Genomic DNA, 21,231 nt, shown 5'->3' on the forward strand with positions numbered 1-21,231 from the left:
AAGTTTTTCATAATATTGGAATATTTGTTGGTATTAATATTAATGTACATTTTGACTATATGTGAGTATGTGACATATCATTACATAGTTAAATGTAACATTAGAAAATATTGTAGTAATGGAAGCTTTTACAATACAACCAGGCTTTTTAGTGGCTCTAGTAATTTGAATGTTCGCCAAGGAAAATGATGGAATCTAAGATAGAAAGGAATATAATTTTATAAGATTAATAATTGAAGACAAAAAAATATTTAAAATTAATCTGAACCTAAAAAAAAAAAAAAAAAAAAAAAAAAAAAAAAAAAAAAAAAAAACAAAGGAACTTTTTTTTTTGTTGGAAAGGACAAAGGAACTTGAGTAGAAGCAAATCAAGCGATTGTTGATTTGTTGTATAGCTAACGAATGTTCATTGAAAAAAAAACCCGTAGTTGCAACTTGAATAATCCATTATACAACAAAGAACTATAAGAGATTTCAGTCCTAATCCTTTCCAAAATCTGCAGAATAGGTAGCACTTGACTCTAGTTTTTTTGCTTCATTTAGCTTTCTCACGGCCTGCAGAACAAATAAACAACATAAGTAATTCAATCACATCAATATACCTTCACAATTCCACGTTAATGGTCAAATTGCGACGTCATGTTACTGATTTCATCATTTTAGCCACATAATGAGATTGACAGCTTAGTGGAGAGTGCATAACGAAAGTGAAAGTTAATTTATTGTGCTTAGGCTTATTGCTCCTCTCTTTTGTACTAGGGTGTATATACTCCAAAGGTGAGCTTTGATATTAATGTTCCAATGGTAAAAACTTTACCTTCATGAAGTCTTCATGAATCACATAATCTCTCTCAGCACGTATAGCTGACATGCCAGCTTCAGTACAAACATTCCGTAGATCAGCCCCATTAAATCCCTGGAAAAAAAAACCGAGCATATTTAACAATTAGATTCAGCCATTCAGGTGTGGTATCAAAGAAAGATATGCAAGTCTCTACGAATTAGAAGATCACCTCTGCTAGCTTGACAACTGCTTCATAGTCGATCTCACCATGTTTGGCAATGCCAGCAGCATGAATTTTGAGAATTTCCATTCTCGACTGTTCATTTGGCAATGGAATCTCTATCTTCCTATCCAGACGCCCTGGACGGAGAAGTGCTGGGTCCAGCACATCTGGCCTGTTTGTAGCCATGATCATCTTCACCTGCAATTACAAATTACAATGAGGTCAGAGGGGTCCCTAACTCCCGAATACATCGTTCAATTGCAATGCACCAACATAACAAGATTTCTCCACACAATATTATTTCAGTCAGAATACCTTGCCCAGTTGATCAAATCCATCAAGTTGATTCAGCAATTCCATGAGGGTTCTCTGAATTTCACGGTCAGCACTTGTGCCCTCACTGAATCGACGACCTCCTATGGCATCAATCTCGTCCATAAAGATGATGCAGGGCTGATAACAGAAACAAACTATAAGAGACCATTTAAACCAGTATCCTATGTAGTGATAAATACATTAAATGCTGTTATCTCACCTGGTGTTCTCTAGCATAATTAAACATTTCACGGATCAGTCTTGCACTTTCACCGATGTACTTATCTATGATAGCACTCGATACCACCTTTAAAAATAGAGAAGAAATAACATTTATTAACACGTCAGTATCTTACAAATGAAATAAGGTTTTTGAGGTTAAAAGCCAAATGCCTTGATACCTTTAGGAAATTTGCATCTATATTACTAGCTATAGCTCGAGCTAACAATGTCTTGCCAGTTCCTGGAGGCCCATAGAGAAGAACACCCTGTAAAGGAGAACATAAACACAAAACTTTGTTTCAACCCAACAAAGAGCAACAAAATGAACCAAAACATGAAAAACACCTAAAAAGGACACAAATCAACAAAGTAGAGTCCCACACAAAAGTCCATACCTTTGGAGGTTTAATTCCCACCCGAATGAAAAGCTCAGGATTCATTAGTGGGAGCTCAATGGATTCCCTCAGTTCCCGGATTTGATCAGACAATCCTCCTACAGCAGAATAGCTAATATTCCCAGGATCCTCATGAAGCATATTATATACAACCGGATCAACCTGTAGATGAAATGCGTGAGAAAATAATACAGTTCCACAAAGTGACGTGGCAAGCAGAACTATAGTATTTTGTAGGCTAAGTTACATGGACAAGGGTAAGAGTATCGATTATGAGTGCGAATCCAAGTGTCCGGTACAGCAGTTCTGAAACTTAAGGATACAAGGACACCGTCCTAGTCCTCCTAGACTTTGTGATCTTTGTGTTATCATTCTTTATTTTTATAAAAGTTGTGTGTTGTTAAATTATTTAAAGTTTGCTTTAGTAAATTCTACTGGGTTCAATAAGCAGGCTACAGTGGGGCCGGGCCTAAAGCCCAAACAGGTTAAAAGGAAAGAAAAAGCCATGTGATGAGAGAAAGTAAGGAAAAGGTGGAAATGAAGAATACAACGCCCAACGACTAAATGCCCAAAATACTTTTCTTTTCATGTTGCCAGCTGATGTATTTAATCAGGATTTTGTACCCGAATCAGTGTCAGGACTTATCAACCAAAGTACAGTTGCCAAATCAACCAAAGCACAGTTGCTAAAACAGCGTACAAGCATTACACAACTAAATAGTACCTTGTAAACTTGAGCACCTATTCTTTGGATCCAATTAAAATTTAACTGTTGGGATAGCCACATTTAAGTCTATACATGTACACATTGAAACATGGCAATTATTGGTAGAGGACAAAGAGGAATTTTGATAAAGCTACTGTGTCATATAATTTGGGAAAGATTCAGTGTTCTCTGGTTAAATCTGAGTAAAATATAGTATATACTGAACTAAGCTACTTATGTGTTCAACTCCATGTAAGACATAGGTGATAGATTAATAAGGAAAATGCCCTAATGCAGACAAAGACTGAAAGACATTAAAGAAGCATCCCAAAGGAAGAATCTTGCTGTAATAAGCAAGCTTCAGAAAAGCATTTTGAAGGAATGGATGCTTTAGCCTAATATTAGTGATGCTGGTTTAGAATCACCATAGAAGATAGGCTTCTAAGGCAGAGAAGAATTCAAATATTTTCCTTCAGTAGCTCCAACAGATTCACCAGCAAATTCTCACTGATATAAAGCCAAGCATAGAGTCACAAATAGGCATGTGAGTATATTCATATAGGTTCCTCTTTCTTTGACATTGTGGATTTGTGCTTATACAATAACTGCTATTATACATAATACTAATAAAATAAATAGGTGAAGCCAGCGCATACATCCTACCTAATACCCAACCAATCAATGATATATGTACATCTGCAGAGGATGCTACTCAGTGCTCACACCAAGAGGCAAGGCCAGTGATAAGAGACCTTTGCAGAAACTCGTTGAGGATGCTCAGACTAATAACTTACTTAAGATGTCGGCAACACTTCACAGGTTCACAACAGGCACTCAATTTATTGAATTGGGCAAAACCTTCCTGAAGGAATCATTTACCTTCTGATAAGCTGAAATCTTTCACTATTGTTGATTTATGGTTTGACTTACCATAAAAATATAATAAACCAACTCCAATAGTGATAAATGCACATTCCTGCCTAACTTAGCTGGCAAAGATATTAAAATTTGTTCTCTAATGCATAGCCTTAAGCACAATTTAAAAAAAACAACACTAACTCAGATGTGAGCAGAACAAAACAGACAGTATAAGAGAAGCGAAACTTACTTCACGTGGAAGAGCACGCATAATGGTGAGGGTAGTCATGTCAAGTACCACTCGTGTTCCGGAAGTTAGCTTTTCCTTGTCCACTTTGCTACGACAACCAACCACATACCTTGGTCCACTGCTAGCTTTCACAATTACTGGCACACATAAACACATTGCTCAGTCACATATAAGATTGAATCTGTCAGTACTAGGTGTCGAAAGAAAAAGTGAGATGGCAAAAAAGGTTGTTGACAATTTGACATTATACGTACACTTACAAGTTACAACAGTTGGGTAAATAGAGCAATATGATGCAAAAGGACACTGGATAGAACAAAAGCATTTTCTTCACTAACGATTCTTGGGGAAATAATAACAATAACAATAACAATAACAATAACAATAACAATAACAATAATAATAATAACAATAACAACTAAATAAAAATATAAAAAAGACTGCTACTAAGCATAGAAAACACATGGACACCTCAGTGGAATTAACACAACTCTAATCCTGCTAATAATGGAAGAGAATCTCACGCATCAAGTTGGCAGAAATACAACACACCCTAGGTGCCATAAAGCAATAAACCAAAAAAAAAAAAAAAAAAAAAAAAAACATTAAACACAATCAGATTTAGCAGTAAAACAGGAAAAAAAGAGATAAAGAGATCAATTACATCTCTCATTGTCAAGAGGTCTGAGGACTTCTCCAATGATCTGTCCAACACTCTGAAGTGACTTTAGATCATCCTCTGTTTTCGTGTACTCCTTTTTCGAACTTCGCAGCTCCTCCTTCACTGAGAATATAGATTTTAATATGTTAGCAACAGCAAAAATTCCAGGAACATAATATAACAAAATGACATCACAATTGATCTGCAGTAGGATACAATAAAGTACTAACATAAATACCAAGCAAACTTTCCATAAGATGAAAAGGTACACACAACTCAACCTCCTCTGAGCTCTTTTAAACCTCTTCACTGGGTCATGGTAATTACTGGTATATGAAGATAACTAAGACTCAAAGCCACTATTTGAAGTTTTAAACCAGGTCACCAGGCATCTTACATATTATAAATGACTGTCAAAAAAATTGAAACTTGTGGTTTTTCCACATTACCCTTGTTCAGTTATTTTAAATAGCACGGGTTAAAATTTTAATTTTCCAGCAAAAAACCTTAAGGGCTATTCTATAAAACCAGCACTATTGCCACCTCAGATAACGTTTTTTTTTCTTTTTTTAATGCCCTCACTAAATTACTTTAATACGGAGTAATCACTGATTTGAATTTCAGTTTTCAACAAATAAAAAATTTAAAAAAAAAAAAAAAAAAAAAAAAAAAAAAAAAAAAACACTGAAGGGAAATTTTATTAGAATGTCAAAGGCATGCAGTTTACACTAAACAAACTCCCACAAAAACAAGAACCAAAAAAAAAAAGAAAAAGAAAAAAACACAAAGCATCGAGCACAAATTGGTTGTTCACTTAATGCTTACTGAGGCCCCCATTCATGAATTTATGTAGCTTGACCAAAAGACTAGTTTAATACAATTTATGAAGCGATTTTGATTTGCCAATTGACTTAACAAGGTTAAGTGACCATTAGTCCATGGCATCCCAAGGATTTACTACAACTTCAAATAAGTACCCAATGAAGAAAGTGGAGTAAAAACACCAATGTAAATTAGTATCAACCAAGAACAAGGCAAGGTATAATAAAGCCACAGAAGGATTCTCAACACCTTCGTGAGTCCCTTGATGGTGATTGAACTCAATTCTTTACTTCCAATGAATTCTTGACTTCCAATGAAACCAGTTAGTGAAATTACTGAAATAGCCACACCATTAGAACAAAACTCATTCTCAAGACTTTAAACCGAACTAACAGGTTGTGTATTGTTCCAATTCTTCCAAACCAACATTTATGACCACAAGAGACCTCCGCCTCAATTTCGGAAAAATTTCTCAAAATTGCTCAGAAAGCGTGTATTATAACCTTTAATCTCAGAGAATTTTGGGCTTTTCAGACTCAAAAAGGTTAGAGGTCAAATAGTTTCCCATGGACCCCATGACACCAAAGGAGGCCACTTGGGTGGTTAAACCATCAATTTAATCGGTTTTCGAACACATCTCCCATCATTGACTCAAGGACATCCTAACCCTTTATGTGACTAACTAGTGGACTTATATGGTTCCATACAACCTTTTATGACCCCTATGTGCATCCCCTAGTGCTGAAAATTCTGAAACTTTTCCGTATACACAATCACATTATAAACAGCTTCACTCATATGGATGGAGATAAAGTGCTTCAAGTAGCACCAAGATTGTTCTCTAGATGCTAGTTAAAGTGCTGATCAGGCATTAATGTAAACAGCTTAACTAAGACTTAGACTTAGCAAAAACAAAAACAAAAAAAAAAAGCAGCCTTCTTGCTAGGCAGGTTCTTATTGCAGAATGCAAAATTAAGAAACCGAAATATGGTGGTTCGGTTTTGGTTTGGGCAAAAAACCAAACCGAAAACCGAACTTTCACCCCTATTGCAGATTCGCAGCACAAATTCATATTACATCTATTGAAGATTTGATATAGGACAATCGGAGAGTCACCCCAAAAGCTAGCTCAAGGGGAGGAGAGCCCATTGTCCTATATAAATCCCACATCAGCCCCCCATATGACCGATGTGGGACTTCAGTCCCATACCTTGCAATGAACATTGCAATGGACAGTCCTAGCATAAGCTAATTTTTAATTTTAGCCAGAAGTAAGCCTTATATAAACTAATAAACTACAGAAATTCACTTAAATTTCTCCGAAAACGAACTATCTGTGTCACATCCACTAGAATCTTATGATTAAGTACGGAAATAATTGCCAGGAATCACAAAACTTAAAAACAATTCCACAAATTCAAACATAAAATCGAAAATTGAACTCAAATTTGTCAAATGCCACTTCGATTTGACTAGATAATGCATCCTCGCCGCATAATCTAACTAATACGACTACAAATTCATCCAATTACACTGCTTTGAGGCCAAAGTAGATATATATCCATACAATTTCGCTGTTGTAAATGCAAAACAAACACAGATAAAAGACAGAAAAACTAGGAGCAAATTGAAAACCCTAAAATTGATAAAAACTAGAAATGAATTGAGCAAAATTAGGGATTTAGAATGTAAAACCTTTTCTGCTGCGAGATTCAAGCTCCCGATGTTGAAGGAGCTTCTTATTGTACTCGGCAATGGCGGCCTTACGTTTAACCTCTTCTTCGGTCGACATTAGAGAGAGTCTGCCGGAGATTTCCGATGAGAGAGAAAGTGAACGAGATGGATTTTTTTAGACTTGCAGAGAAAGAAATTGAAAACCTCCAAAATGGAAGAGTAAATATTGAGAGCTTTAAATTGAGAAACCAAAGTTTTTTTTTTGACCAAAAGAAACCAAAGTTAATAGATCACAAGTTACAAATTAATTAGGTTTATGCATTGTTCAAAAAACAAAAAAAAAAAAAGAGTGGGTTTATGCACGATTTATTTAAGGATCTTGCTAACTAACGTCTCGAGGTATTAGATAACTCTTTATAATATTTCCTAATATGGTAAAAATTTGGAAAAACGTGTTAAAATTATATGTCGATCGGTGTAATTAATGTTTATCCCGTCAAAATATTATCTTATCTAGGTATTTGTTGGTTTTTGCTTCTTACAAAAGTATGAATATAAATTTTTTAGAGTTTTGACAAAGATAAAGACTATAATAAACTCGGTCTACATTAACATTTGTGTGAATCGAATAAAGTCACGTGATTTATCAGATTATTTTTTTTTTTTTTTGTAAGCTTAAATCACATGCTTTTTCTTTCTGTTCCTTTTGATTTTCTCTCTCCTCTTTAACAGATTATTTTCTCTTTCTTTTTTTTTTTTCCTCTGTCCTCCTTTGATGTGCTCTGTATTACACTTTAACAATGTGAAGATGAGAGGAGGAAGGTCATCAAAATCAACAATGGCGATCAGAACTAGAGTTGAAATTTCATCAAATTGGAGTAAACGAAGAGTTTTACGATCATATTAAACTAAATGAAAAGTGAATATATTAAACCAAATGTGATTATAATAAATAAAAAGTGATTATATCAAGCTAAATGTGATTTTAAGAAATAAAAAGTGATTGTATTAAACAAAATGTCATTTTAAAAAATGATTAGTGATTATATCAAACTAAATGTATTATAAGAAATAAAAAGTGATTATATTATATCAAAATGATTGTGTTGTAAAACTGATTGTACTGATAAAATATTGAGAAGAGAGAGGAAAAATCCCCAAAATTATTTGAGATGAGAGAAAAATTATCCGAGTAATTTTAGAGGGAGAGGGAAGAACGACCATGCGTGTGAAAGATAATCTGTTAAAGAGGAGAGAGAGGGTAGAAGAACAGTGGTTAAAGAGGATAAATCGCACGCTCTTTCTTCCAGTTGGGGTAAATGTTACTAATGGAGTGATGGGATTCGGTCATATTATTTGAAAAATTATCTAATACAGTATTAAAAAAGACTTTTTTTTTTTGTTTTGTTTTCAAAATAATATATCCCCAAATCGTTATTTGCATAGAGATGCTCCTTCTAGCCCAAAACTTTAGGCCTTTTTTTAACTTAAATCCTCATATTTAAACAAGTTGAAATTTGTAAATCCTATAAACATGGGACAAAACGCTATCCTTTAAAATTGAAGAGTGAAAAAACAAAATAAGCTTTTCACATAGATGTGGTCACATGTTGAGCCGCGCTTTAACCAAAAAACAAAAGGGCCACTTTGGGCTTAACTTCGGGCTAAGATCCGTGCAAAAAATAACTGGTTTTCAAACGAAAATCAATATGGGCCTTATTTATAACTAAAACTATAATTTCACGTTGCCCAAACCCAAATTAAAAAAATATATAATTGGGTTGTGGGTCGGGCCCAAAATTTTGCCTAAATCCGCCACTTTTCGAGCTGGGCCAACTTTAATCGGGTCTACTTTCACATTTCCTACGCAAATATCTTTACAAGTTTCTTGAACACAACTTTTTGCTTTAAAAAATACTTAGAATATACACTCGACATCATGATTTTTTTTTTCTTCTCAATTCAATGAAGTTTTTGCCCGCTGGTCACAATTGCCTTGAGCACTTATTAGCTTAGTAAGAGGCAAAACATCATGTTAGTATTGTAATTGCCACTTACACGGATTGTTTTTGCTCGCTAGTCGCTATTACCTTGAGGGGACTAAAAGCCTAAGGTGAACATGAAGCCCTTCGCTCCAAGACTTAAGAGGCTCCATAATGGAATGTGTATGCTTTGATATCATTATCTTCAATCCGAACAAGTTCATAAATTGTACATGCCGCTTCAATAACTTCTTTTTCTTGTACTATTTCTAGTAAGATCAGTATGCATTGATCATGAAAAGCGAATGAATTTATAGCCAAAAGAACAAACAAAAAAAAAACAAAAAAAAAAACAATGATTTTGAAAAATGCATCATTGCTCAACTATCAGCAGAGAGGATTAGTGATGCCCAATCATATCAACTATCAGAACATACGTTGCAACTGTAAATTGAACTACATCTTATCTTCACTGTATCACTGTATGTACATGATACAATCTATTCGACTTTTATCTCAGTTGCTACTCTGAAAATTACACTACACAAACTCCCAAATGCTAGTTTCACATGTAAATTTTCTATCAAACAAAAGATAGTAGATCAGACATAAGAACAATGATGCATTTTAGATAAATAGGCCTAAGTACTAGATTTTCAGAGATAATAAACCGATTTCTTAGAATGTAAGCAAGCCATTAACTCGATAAATCCAATCAACATACAAATCAATGAATCATGGAGAGTACATTCATAACTTAAGACAACATCAGATCAATCAATCAATCAATCAAAGCCTTAATCCCAAAAGTGGGGTCGGCTAACATGAACCAAATTTGATTATTCCGTGTAGTCATCAACATAAATCTTTCTCCTCCATCCCTTACGATCCAAAACTTCATCCTCACGTAAATCCATGCACTTCATATCCTTCCTCACTCCTTCCAACCAAGTCATCTTTGGTCTCCCTCTTCCTCGTTTAATCCCTCCATGGTCCCACTCTTCCACTCTTCGCACCGGTGCACCCTCGGGTCTCCGTCTTACATGTCCAAACCAACGCAGACGATTTTCCCTTAATTTATCTACAATGCCCGCCACACCTACTTTCTTGCGAATAACCTCATTTCTGATTCTATCTCTTAAAGTGTTTCCACACATCCACCTTAACATGCGCATTTCCGTAACCTCCATCTTTTTAATATGCTCTTTCTTAGAAGCCCAACATTCTGTACCATAGAGCAACACTGGTCTTATGGCAGTCCTGTAGAATTTTCCCTTCAACTTTAAGGGAATGCTGCGGTCGCATAACACTCCCGTGGCCGCTCTCCATTTAAGCCACCCTGACTTAATCCTGTGGGTCACGTCTTGATCAATGTCACCATTCTTCTGGATGATCGACCCTAGGTACTTAAAACATTCACTCATGGTCAGATCCTTTCCATCCAAACTCACCACTTCATTGCTTGTCCCCCTCTGAGTGCCAAAACGACAGAGTGATTATCATGCCCACAGACTACACCATTAGGAACAGGAACAAGGCTACCAACACAAACAATAACATCGAAATCTGCAGCATAAAAATCCAAACTAATTTAACATTTGTCCATCATATTGAACCAGAGCAATCCACTTCGAACGGTTTAATTCCTCAAATTGAACCAGAGAAATCTACTTCGAACGGTTTAATTCCTCAAATTGAACCAGAGAAATCTACTTCGAACGGCTTAATTCCTCAAATTCAACCAGAGATATCTACTTCGAACGATTCAGTTCCTCGAATTGAACCAGAGAAATCAACAATCAATCATAATGTATCACTAGAATTACATCCTTGCAACAGAGCTGCAATTAAGGTCAAATGCAAAGGCTTGATAATACTGATTTCATTCATACTTGAAATCAACAACAATTATAATGTCTCCCTAGAAATTGGTAAATGATAATTCACCAGTTCCAAAAACATTCAAAGTACAAATTTTTTTTAACAATCATTATCAACACTGAATTAACACTTCAATGTTAAATTCAGATAAAAACAATCACTTAAATAATTCACCAAAAAGAATGATTCACAGAGAAATTGCAGAATAATGTCGAAACAATATCAGACAATTCAAATCCAAATTATTAGAAATTGAAACATCAAAAACAATAAAATCAAATAACACAGAAATTTCGCAAAAGCATTTCCATTAATTTGTAAAATTAGTTACATAATAACCACCATAATTCGATTCCAAATTTCAACAACCAAACCCTAATTCCTAAAACTCACAATCAAAACCTAAAATTAAGAGCTAGTAAACTTAGTAACAGCCTTAGTACCCTCAGAAACAGCATGCTTAGCCAATTCACCAGGAAGAACAAGTCTCACAGCAGTCTGAATCTCGCGAGAAGTAATCGTCGGCTTCTTATTGTACCTCGCAAGCCTAGCAGATTCCTGAGCAAGCTTCTCGAAGATATCATTGATGAAACTGTTCATGATACTCATCGCTTTGCTGGAAATTCCGATATCAGGATGAACTTGCTTGAGAACCTTGAAGATGTAGATCTTGTAAGTTTCGACGCTCTTCTTGTGTCGCTTCTTCTTCTTGTCTCCGGCGGCTGCTCCGGCCTCCTTTGGAAGCTTCTTCCCGGCTTTTGGCTTCTTCTCCGCCGGAGCTTTCTCGGCGGCGGCGGCTTTCTCGGCGGGCTTCTTCTCTGCTTTGGGCGCCATTGATGAGATGAGAGAGAAAGCTTCGAAGTTTCTGGATTGTTTGTTAGAGTTTTAGAGAGAGAAAGAGAGGTATTTGTGGTGTTATGAGGAAATGGATTGAGATGTGATTTTTATTTATAAGGAAGAATGCTTTGATTTAATTGGAGGAGGTGGGAAGGCACGGATTGATGATGTGGCGTTTGGAAATGCGTTGATTATGAATTTTGATCTGACGGATAAAATTAGAAGGAGTTTTAAGGACGTGGCGATGTTTGATTGGTTTTTTAGTCTTTCTTAGGATTGATGACATGGATGTAAGACAGATTTGGGATGTTAAATTTTTACTAGTTGTGGGTACGCGCGCGCCCCCCAATTTTGTAAAAATTATAACGCAAAAAGCTTTTGACACATATTTTCGATGCTAATCTTTGATCAATTATATCTTTAATTGTTAATAAGTATAAATTCTAACAATTAAAAATTAATAATCTATTCATTAAGACGATTTCAACAAGTACTCACAAGATTATATTTTTTTTTATGTATAAATCACAAACATTAATCAAAGTAGGACAAATGAATAGTGTAAAAAAATAGAAATGGAGCAAGTATTTAAAAACGGATGGAGTATTTTTTACGATTTAATTAATAAGTTTATGATAATTATAAGTGTTAAAATTCATCCTCTTTCTTTCTTTTTTTTTTTTAACAAAAAAATGCAACTTTTATAATTAACTTCTACTTATATATATATACTTCCTATAAACCCTAGCCTCCTTTTCTCTCTTCTCTCTCCTAAACCTAGTCTCCATTGTCAATTTTCAAGGGGCTTCCATCGGATTTCACCGGTGGAAAGCCCCAATCTTTATTTTCTTTTAAGCCTTTTGTTTTAGGTTACAATAATGTCTCCCTCGAAAGAAAGGGTTTATCTCCTTCGAAAGACAAGGTTTTTTCGATCTCCTTCGAAAGACAAGGTTTTTCGTACTCCTTCGAAATACAAGGTTTTATTTGTGCTTAATTTGGTCTCCGGTTGTGCGGGGCTACTATTGATTAGGGCTCGGATTCGGGTTACGGAATCAGCACAAGAATTAACTTTCTTACAAAATTGTGAAGCGACGACGAATCCACTCAAAAAGTTGTATGAGACAACGAATCGAGAATATGCCGAATTGTTATATTTATGTATTTGGATTCTTAGCCCTTCCCCGATTAATTCTTGTTTGATTTTGTTAAATTCGTTTTCATTATCGTTCATTGTCAATTGTAGATGTCGTATGGCTTATATTAATGAAATTTAGTGTCCTTTGGGACTTCTTTCAAAAAAAATATATATATACTTCCTCCATTTAGTTTCACATATCTATCTCATTTTATTATGGTTGTACTCTCATTTTCTCTCTCTCAAACTATCGATTATGATTAAGCATACAAAAATTTATATATTAAAAAAAAACACTTAAGTTGAAAATTTAATTCTAAAGGTGTTATTTATCAATTTGATATTCTGATAACGGTTAGGAATAACGTTGATTAATTAATACTATCTTCGTTACTTTTTATTTGCAACAAATGATTTTTTTTAATGTTTCACAAATAATTCCTCTCTGTTGCAACTAAAAAAAATAAAAGTAATAACATTTGGTTACAGAAAATTGTACTACGTAACATTTAAAAAGTTTCTAAAAAGTACTCTCATCTCCTTACACAATTACACCCTAAAAAGTATTCTCACACCTTTTAAATTTCCCACACTCTCATTTTCTCTGTGGGTCTTCTCCATATTCCTTCATTTTAGTTGTCGTTTGGTTTATTATGGAAATGAAAATTCATATGAAGTTTCAATTTGTAGGAATTAAATGCCTCCATCAAAATCATGAGAGTTTATCAAACTTGTTTGGTTGATAATGGAGAAAATAGATTTAACTTAAAGCAAGTAAATTTTCATGTTTTGAGGAAGGTCAAAGTTGAACTAAATTGTCATTACTCTCATTTTCATTTGTGCCAACCAAAGAAGTCCAAAATAAATTCATGGGAATTTTAAATATCCATATGAATATAAGCCAACCAATCAATACCTTGATGGTTGTAATACTTATATTTGCAACAATTTGAGTAGCTTACGCAATGCATAATGTGCATCATTAATGTAAATGTCATCAATATAAATTGAAATTTCATTAATATAAATTGAGGGTACATTGTAGCCCTTAGGCAAAATTACAAATTTGAATATCACCCAAAAAAAAAATATACAAAGTTTTTAAAGCTAGAGAGAGCTGCCATAGTCTTCAATTTAGCATCAATAACACTCCACAGCAAGAACATCAGCAGCAATATACAGCAAGGACATCAACAGCAATATACAACAAGAACAACAACACTGGCAATTTAAAGCAAGAATAAGGAAAGCAGCAAGCAACAAGCAGCAACCAAACAACATAACATTTCAACAACAACAATTTAAAGTAGCAACACAACACATCAACAACAACAGCGATTAAAATCACCCATGCTTCTTATTAACTAAAGTTGAAGATACTCCCTACAACTCAGAAATTCATCTAAAATTAAACCAAAAGTCCAAAACTGAACCCCATATTAGCAAAGAAAAAAAGAAGAAAAAAAAACACTCCATAAGCATAGTAATCAACACGAAAGTCAAAACATCTCTCATTTTCATTCACTAATCCAAGTACATGCAATGAAAAAGATAATAATGACTTACCTAATGGAGCCCTGATAAAAAAAACAAAAAAATAATATATATATATATATATATATATATATATATATATATATATATAAAGACATTAAAAAAAAATGAAAAAATCTAACGATTTCTAGTACAATCACAATTAACAAGAAAACCTACAATGAAGGGAGGTAGGGGTTAGTACTTTCCAAATCTAAGTTGAAGGAAATTTTAAAATATTGGACTTTCATGACATGCATTTATTCCGATAAAGGTTCTTGTAGTGCATTAGTGTAAATAAACCCAAAAGCTGTATTACTTTCTAGAGAACACTACTACGTTATTAGTTTAGTAAATTAGGGGTTGTGCACCTACTAACCGAAAACTAATACATCAAGCATTCAAGCTAGAAATTAGTGCTTAGAACCCCAATTTAATAAATTCTAGTATCTAACAATCCTAAGAAAAAAATCTAGCATCTAATAATTTTCTTTTATTCAATGCCTTTGGCGAAATTTAGAAAAATTTCCTATGTTTGCCGAATACCATAGTATACCTTAGATTATTGCTCTAATAATGCTCTCTTAAAAAGATTCAAAATTTTCTACTCTATTTAGTTTAATTTTTTTTTGTAGTTTTGCTGATATCAAAAGTATAAATTATTAATTTTTATGGTTTTGTTGATATTATAAAGTCAATTCATGTTAGCTTTCCCATATCCTTTTATCACTTGTCTTAAAGTTTTTTCTACCTCTTCTTCCCTCATCTCATTGTTGTTGTGTACCTTCTATTTTCCTAAGCTGATTGCCCTATTTTCCTTAAGTGATCTTTAAGTGGTCTCTCTCCCAAAATCAAATACTACGTATATATTTCTCTTGATTTTTATTTACCCCACCATCAACCTCATCAATGAGCACACCCAAGTAAAATTTAACTTATGAAATCAAGTTGTGAACACATTGTGAAATCACAACACAAATCACCGTATTGAAGCCATTATTTACAAATCTACATACTATGTACAATTTGCTGGCTGGACTATTATCTAACAAACAGTCTTTAGGTGAAATGAACCAATGAACATTCATCATAGCATCACGTTGTGTAATATATATGCCAATCAATATTTTAAATTAGGTAATTATGGAATATAGCTCAACGCTAAACATCTGTCTTTTGATCCTATCAAATAAAATTAGCTTGATCATCCATTTGATACTGGTGGAGTTGGATAAAATTATTTTAAGTAGCATTATGAGGTTAGAGGTTAAGAAGAGTATTCATCAGGAAACAACACTTATAGATATACATCATAGATTGAACTAATTCTCAATATCTGCAAATCCCCCCAATTTTTTTATTTATTTATTTATTTATTTTTTATTTATTTTTTATTTTTTTTTATGAAGAGATGTGCACATACTTTTCATTGAATCAAAGTTTTAGGTTTGCATTAAGTGAGAAATTGAATAAAAGTAAGGTAAAATACATCCCAAATTACTAATTGTATTATTTAATCAATTGGACACATTGAATTGAACAAATCCCAAACAACAACCTATTTCTAAAAATTTAAGGAAGAAGCAATCATCGATTCAGCTTTAGAACACATAAATTAATTAATAATATACAATCTAAATTAATAATCTAGTCAATTGAAGAGCTAAATATTACATCCAACCCACCCAAAAAACACGTAAGACACAATGAATCCAAGCTAGCAAAATAATCAATAATCAAATCCCACCAAGATCAAAATGAAAAAGATTACTTACTCATTAAACCTAATTAGCAAACCCCCTAATTGTAGAAAAGCAGAAGGAAAAAAAACAACCTGCCACCAAATTTCTTTTCAAGCAGATTCAAAAAGGAAGCAAAGGTGAAAATTGAAGGTCTTCATTTTTGTTAAACTATACTTTTTTGCATTAAAAAATCAATTATTATATGGTAGTTCAGTTGACTTTAAAGATTGTATAATGATTATATCATCTGCATTACCTTGAGATTTTGTGGCCTTGATTTTCACTATCTTTGTTTGTATTCCTCCTTTTGTGTTGTTGCCTCTAAGTCAGTGCAAGACACTCTAAAATAGTTGTAACTGTGAGATTCTGTTAAACCTAAAGATATGATATGAGAAAGTTGATCCAGGAAACACATCTCCTCCAATTGCAATACCTAAGAAAGAGTTTAAAGACACTTAGTTGAAGTCTAAGCTACGAAATGAACATGGAAAATGTTGAAGAATCAAATACCCTTATATAGTCCGTGGGTTACACGTGCAATTACGTTATACTATCAATTAGACATGCCACCATACAACAGCGAAAACCGATCATGGAACTTCAAATTAAGGCCAGATTATAAAATTAAAAAAAAAAACGCCTACCTCATTATCGAGAAGCTTGAAACTGCACGGACAGAACTTTTTAAGCCACTTAATGATTTAGAAACAAATCCAACTGATCCAGGCCTGTAAAGCTTGCACTGGACAATGTTGTCAATAGTCCCAGCGATGTCACCAATCTTGAAGGCTCCTGCTCTCATAACTCCAACAGTAGCAGGACCAATAACAGCTTTAAACTCCAAATAAAAAACTGAACAAATTAGTACTTGAATCTTATGCAGAATGATTATAATAAAATCTTAAGTATTAACCAACCACATACCGCCAAAAAAAGAAAATTCACATATTCTTGAACAAGAAAAAGGGTAGTGTTTATACACACAAGCCTTCATAAGCTATGATAAATTTGTGAATAAATTAATATTCAATGTTTCTTGATCTTTAGAAGGTAAAATGGCGATTTTAGTCTCTCTAAATTGATGTAATTATCATTAGACTCCAAATATCGCATAAAATGACTCACTATAAAATATCGATAAAAATCACTCATATAATCTACCAAAACTCCACTAATTATAACTATTTCCCTTGGAAAAAAAAGAAGATAAAAAAAAAGTGGGCCATAGTGCTCAAATTATGGTCATGGGAAAGATGAATGATCAGAGTACACAGCAACAACGACTATCTAAAGTGAGGCAAAACTATATAATGTATCACCATGCTATAAATTATGATAATTATCTAGTGAGCTAGATAGCCTTCACACTATTGTTTGTTACCTAACAGTGACTATTTTTCCTTCATGAGTAGCTGTGTTATGATTAATAATGTCTCCTAATTAAAATTTCATGGTATAGATAGTATTGTTTAGGAGTTGGGGTTGTATAAGAAAATGATAAATACAATCTCCTTAGAAAATTTCACATAGGTAAAAACTCTATAAGAAAATGAAGGGTGTTTCGAATATTATCTTAGATTGTATTAATCAACCTAAAATTTCATGCTATAGCTAGTACAGTTGAATTGAGCATTTCTTAAATAAAGATATGCTCTATACTAAGATTACTAACAAGCCAAAAATAATACAGCTTCAATGTCAGAGACATTTTAAAGTAATAAAAGCTAAAATGTAATAGAGATTTGCAAGATGCATACAAACATGGACATTAATATAGTTCAAATTCTTCAAAAACAGAATGCTAATAAGCGAGTTGTAAGTCAAGTATAGAATGTCTTACCATCAAATATTTTGAAGAGGCACACAGTCTTCCAATTATATTAGATATTTTGACATAAAAATAAATCTTGTATGCTAGCTCTCTTTTTCCCAGAAACTTGAATATCCACACCTTAACTTTTCATCTTCACTATCATACAACAAGAACACCAAGAAGTACAATGCCACTTATAACAGATATGAATGGTTGGTTTATTCAGAAAGTAATTCTATTGCAGATCTAAAATCAACACATTAAGAGATAACATTGGCGCATCAAAATTACAATGTCAAATAGGCTTTGGAGAAAGAAAACATATCAAAACTCGAGTCCAATTTAATCTACAAAAATGCCACAATTTTATTTATTCTTTTTTTCTAGTAATTTTGGAGGGTTAAGCAGAGCAAGAGAGCCTAATCTAATGTCTCATCCAATGCAACGCATTACTTATAATCATGAAAGGATGGGAGCAAACACCTAATTGTGCCGAGCAATTGATAACATCAAGGGGTGAAAAAGCTACTAAACAGGAAAACACACAGTTATAGAATTCCAGGCCTTTTCAAGTGCCAATTTCTAAACAAGGCCAGGCTTTCAGGCCTGTACCCACTTACTTAGACACCATGCCAAATAGACGCATTAATGTTATTCTATGTGGAAACTGGAAAGTGTGCCAAAGATGTGCTTCTTTCATTTCAAGACTATGAAATATCTCTTATATTAACAAGAAAAAAAACCCCTTAAAAAAACAAACTGATCCCAAGAATCACCTTTGATAAAAGAAAATAAACAAGATAAATTGAGCATAAATGGGAGTGATTTCTCTCACGGTTTCACAAGGAAAATATTTAGAAGTTAGATGAATTTTCTTGGCATGAATGGGTAATTTTACTTGCCTGAGCCTGAAAAAACATGAAAGTAGTGAGATTGACGAATACCATTTACTTAACAAAAATTAAAGCAGCCCCATCAAAGAAAACAAAGTAAAAAGCTTTAAGCTTAATATCTGTTCGCAGAAATTCCAGAAAATAACAATCATTTAAAAAAGGAAAAAAAAACAACTGCTCTTCATTGGGTTTGGTACGGAGAGAACAACAAAGCTCATAGAGACACAACGGGCCATGTTAAAGGTGGTCAGATTGAATATTCAGATCCAAAAATCTACACATAAACCAAAATCCCATCCCAGAAAGCAGAAATCACATCAAGAATTATAATCTAGCACCGAAAACGCTCAACCAATCACCCAGAAATCCCCCATTCTCATTGTGAAAAAAAATCAAAACCCTAATTCCCAAATTCAGCAAAATAAAACCCACATATCCCAAATCAACAGAAACATCCAACCTAGAAATCACATTTAAAACCATTATTTAGCATCAACAAAGCTCGTACTATCAAAGAAAACAACAAAAATAAAACCCAATTTCAACAACATTAAAAACCCCATTTCCCAAATTTAACAAAAATCAGAACCTCTTTTACGAATTCATAAAAAAAAAAAATTAAAAAAAAAAAATCAGGATTCCCATTACGAATTCACACTTAATCAATCATACCTACGCAGATAGAAAGCTCAGAGCACGCTTCAATGGAAAACTCGGAATAAGCTTCAATGGAAGACTACAAGTGGAAGGAAAATAGAAGAGGAAAGAGAAAGAGAGTAGGAAGAGAGAGAACGGAAATGGATGAGTGATGGAGAGGGAATTCGGGAATGCAATATGAGGTGGAAAGGAAATGAGAAAACTATACAATGGCAGAGCCGCAAATAATCTCCCAAGCCGAGGGTAAAACCGTCAGCACACTGGCCTACTGTTCATAATGAACAGTTCCGATGGTCTTCTCTCTTTTTAAAGATTTTTATAAGCGGTAAGGATGAGGCGCCACATTTTTAATTGAACAACCAAAGAAACAAATTGAAATTTTTTTTTGAAATAGAAACAAATTGAATTTTACAATTAAAGTGGAAGAGTTAGCGAAGTGCAAGAAATAATACAGAATACTCGATAGAAGTGTCAAATCGGGTACCCAAATGGAGTTTGGGTTGACACACGATGGGTCGGGTAATGACGGGTCATTTTATCATAACAAACCAAATCAAGTCAGGTCAAGCTTAATTATATTCGAGGGTAGGTCAAGGTATGGTCAGGTACAAATCAAATTCGGGTCAAGTCAAATTCGGGTCGAGTCATATTGAGTTCAAGTAAGCTCGGATTCGGATTTAGATTTAATTGGGTTTATTTGGGTAAAAATGGATTCAATAGACTTTAAATCAGGTCATTTCGAATTCGGTTAAATCTCAATTCAAATTAATTTAGTTTCAATTTAATATCAGTTCAAATCAATCATGCAATTTTAATTTCACTATATAGCTATTTTCTATTTTTCTATAAAAGTATTTTTCTAACTTTCACTCCTATCAACCCCAATTGTATTTTTTATATAATTTAATAATTTAACTGTCATATAAGCAAAATAAACGAATGAAATTTTAGAAGAACCAATTACTAAGGGCTTGTTTGGCATCGTTTTCTGTTTTTAGTTTTCTGTTTTTTTGAAAACAAAAAACCAAAAAAGGAAACAAGAAAAAGGTGTTTTCACTTTTCTGTTGTCAGTTTTCAAAATTATCATGATTTAAATAATTTTGACTAATTTTTGTTTAATTATATGACTTATATCATATAAGTTTGAAAACCAAAAAACCAAAAAATAGAAAACCACAGCAATGCCAAAAGAACCCTAAGTAAAAAAATCTAGTTTTTGACACTATAATTTTATCTATATATATTATGAATGAACAATAAATCCATTATTTACTTTATGATAAATTAATTCAAGATATAAGCTAAATAAAATCACACAAATAAGTATATAAAATGTTTAATATAATTTTTTTTTTTTTAAAAAAAACACGCTTTGGACACATTTAAACTAAACCTAGTTTCAATTAAATAAAAGACAATCGATCAAACATAATTGCAATAATGTACTACCTCCGTTTCTGAAAGTCCGACTCACTATTCATGTGGTCAAAATAAAATAACTTTGACCGCATGTTATGATTTACGTAATACAAATAAATTAGCATGAGGAATCTTATTAGATTCCGATCCCCATATTATAAAGTTTTCAAATATCAACTTTTTATGATTTTCACTTATACATAGCTGAAGATATTCATGGTCAAAGATGTTCATTGGAAACCGCACTAATGCAAAGTGAGTTGAACTTTTAGGAACGGAGAGAGTATATTGGATAAAATAAGCTCAAGTGCTCAACAGAGTCACCCACATCTTCACAATGCAAGAACTAGATTTTCAGCGTACAATACAACGAGTTATAAGGAAAAAATAAGTGATCTGATCAACTAGAGTTGTAACAAATGAAGGAGT

At 33.3% G+C, this 21,231-nt stretch overlaps 2 protein-coding genes and 1 long non-coding RNA gene across 4 annotated transcripts; all 3 read right to left on the reverse strand.

Annotated features, from left to right (window-relative positions):
- Positions 1-358: 358 nt before the first annotated feature.
- LOC145611086 (26S proteasome regulatory subunit 10B homolog A-like) lies at positions 359-7,160 on the reverse strand. The gene is made up of 10 exons (XM_081666325.1): positions 6,932-7,160; positions 4,418-4,537; positions 3,754-3,890; positions 1,940-2,101; positions 1,724-1,810; positions 1,543-1,629; positions 1,323-1,460; positions 1,014-1,205; positions 818-916; positions 359-555 (listed from the first exon to the last, which is right to left on the reverse strand). Exons 1-10 carry the CDS (start codon positions 7,026-7,028, stop codon positions 481-483), a joined length of 1,194 nt encoding a protein of 397 aa, XP_081522451.1. The 5' UTR covers positions 7,029-7,160; the 3' UTR covers positions 359-480.
- A 3,904-nt stretch (positions 7,161-11,064) lies between these two features.
- Positions 11,065-11,686, reverse strand: LOC145610298 (histone H2B-like). Its single transcript, XM_081665620.1, has one exon. It carries the CDS (start codon positions 11,605-11,607, stop codon positions 11,182-11,184), a length of 426 nt encoding a protein of 141 aa, XP_081521746.1. The 5' UTR covers positions 11,608-11,686; the 3' UTR covers positions 11,065-11,181.
- Positions 11,687-13,720: 2,034 nt separating this feature from the next.
- LOC145611325 (uncharacterized) lies at positions 13,721-19,554 on the reverse strand. 2 transcript variants are annotated; one of them, XR_014106350.1, is made up of 4 exons: positions 17,861-19,554; positions 16,665-16,851; positions 16,277-16,453; positions 13,721-13,966 (listed from the first exon to the last, which is right to left on the reverse strand). It is a non-coding gene; the product is annotated as an uncharacterized LOC145611325 (long non-coding RNA). The 2 variants fall into 2 exon arrangements; XR_014106349.1 differs by having other exon boundaries at positions 16,665-19,554.
- Positions 19,555-21,231: the final 1,677 nt, after the last annotated feature.

This window comes from Chenopodium album, chromosome 24, assembly GCF_948465745.1.
Source record: "Chenopodium album chromosome 24, dcCheAlbu1.1, whole genome shotgun sequence".
Classification (NCBI taxonomy): Eukaryota; Viridiplantae; Streptophyta; class Magnoliopsida; order Caryophyllales; family Amaranthaceae; genus Chenopodium; species Chenopodium album.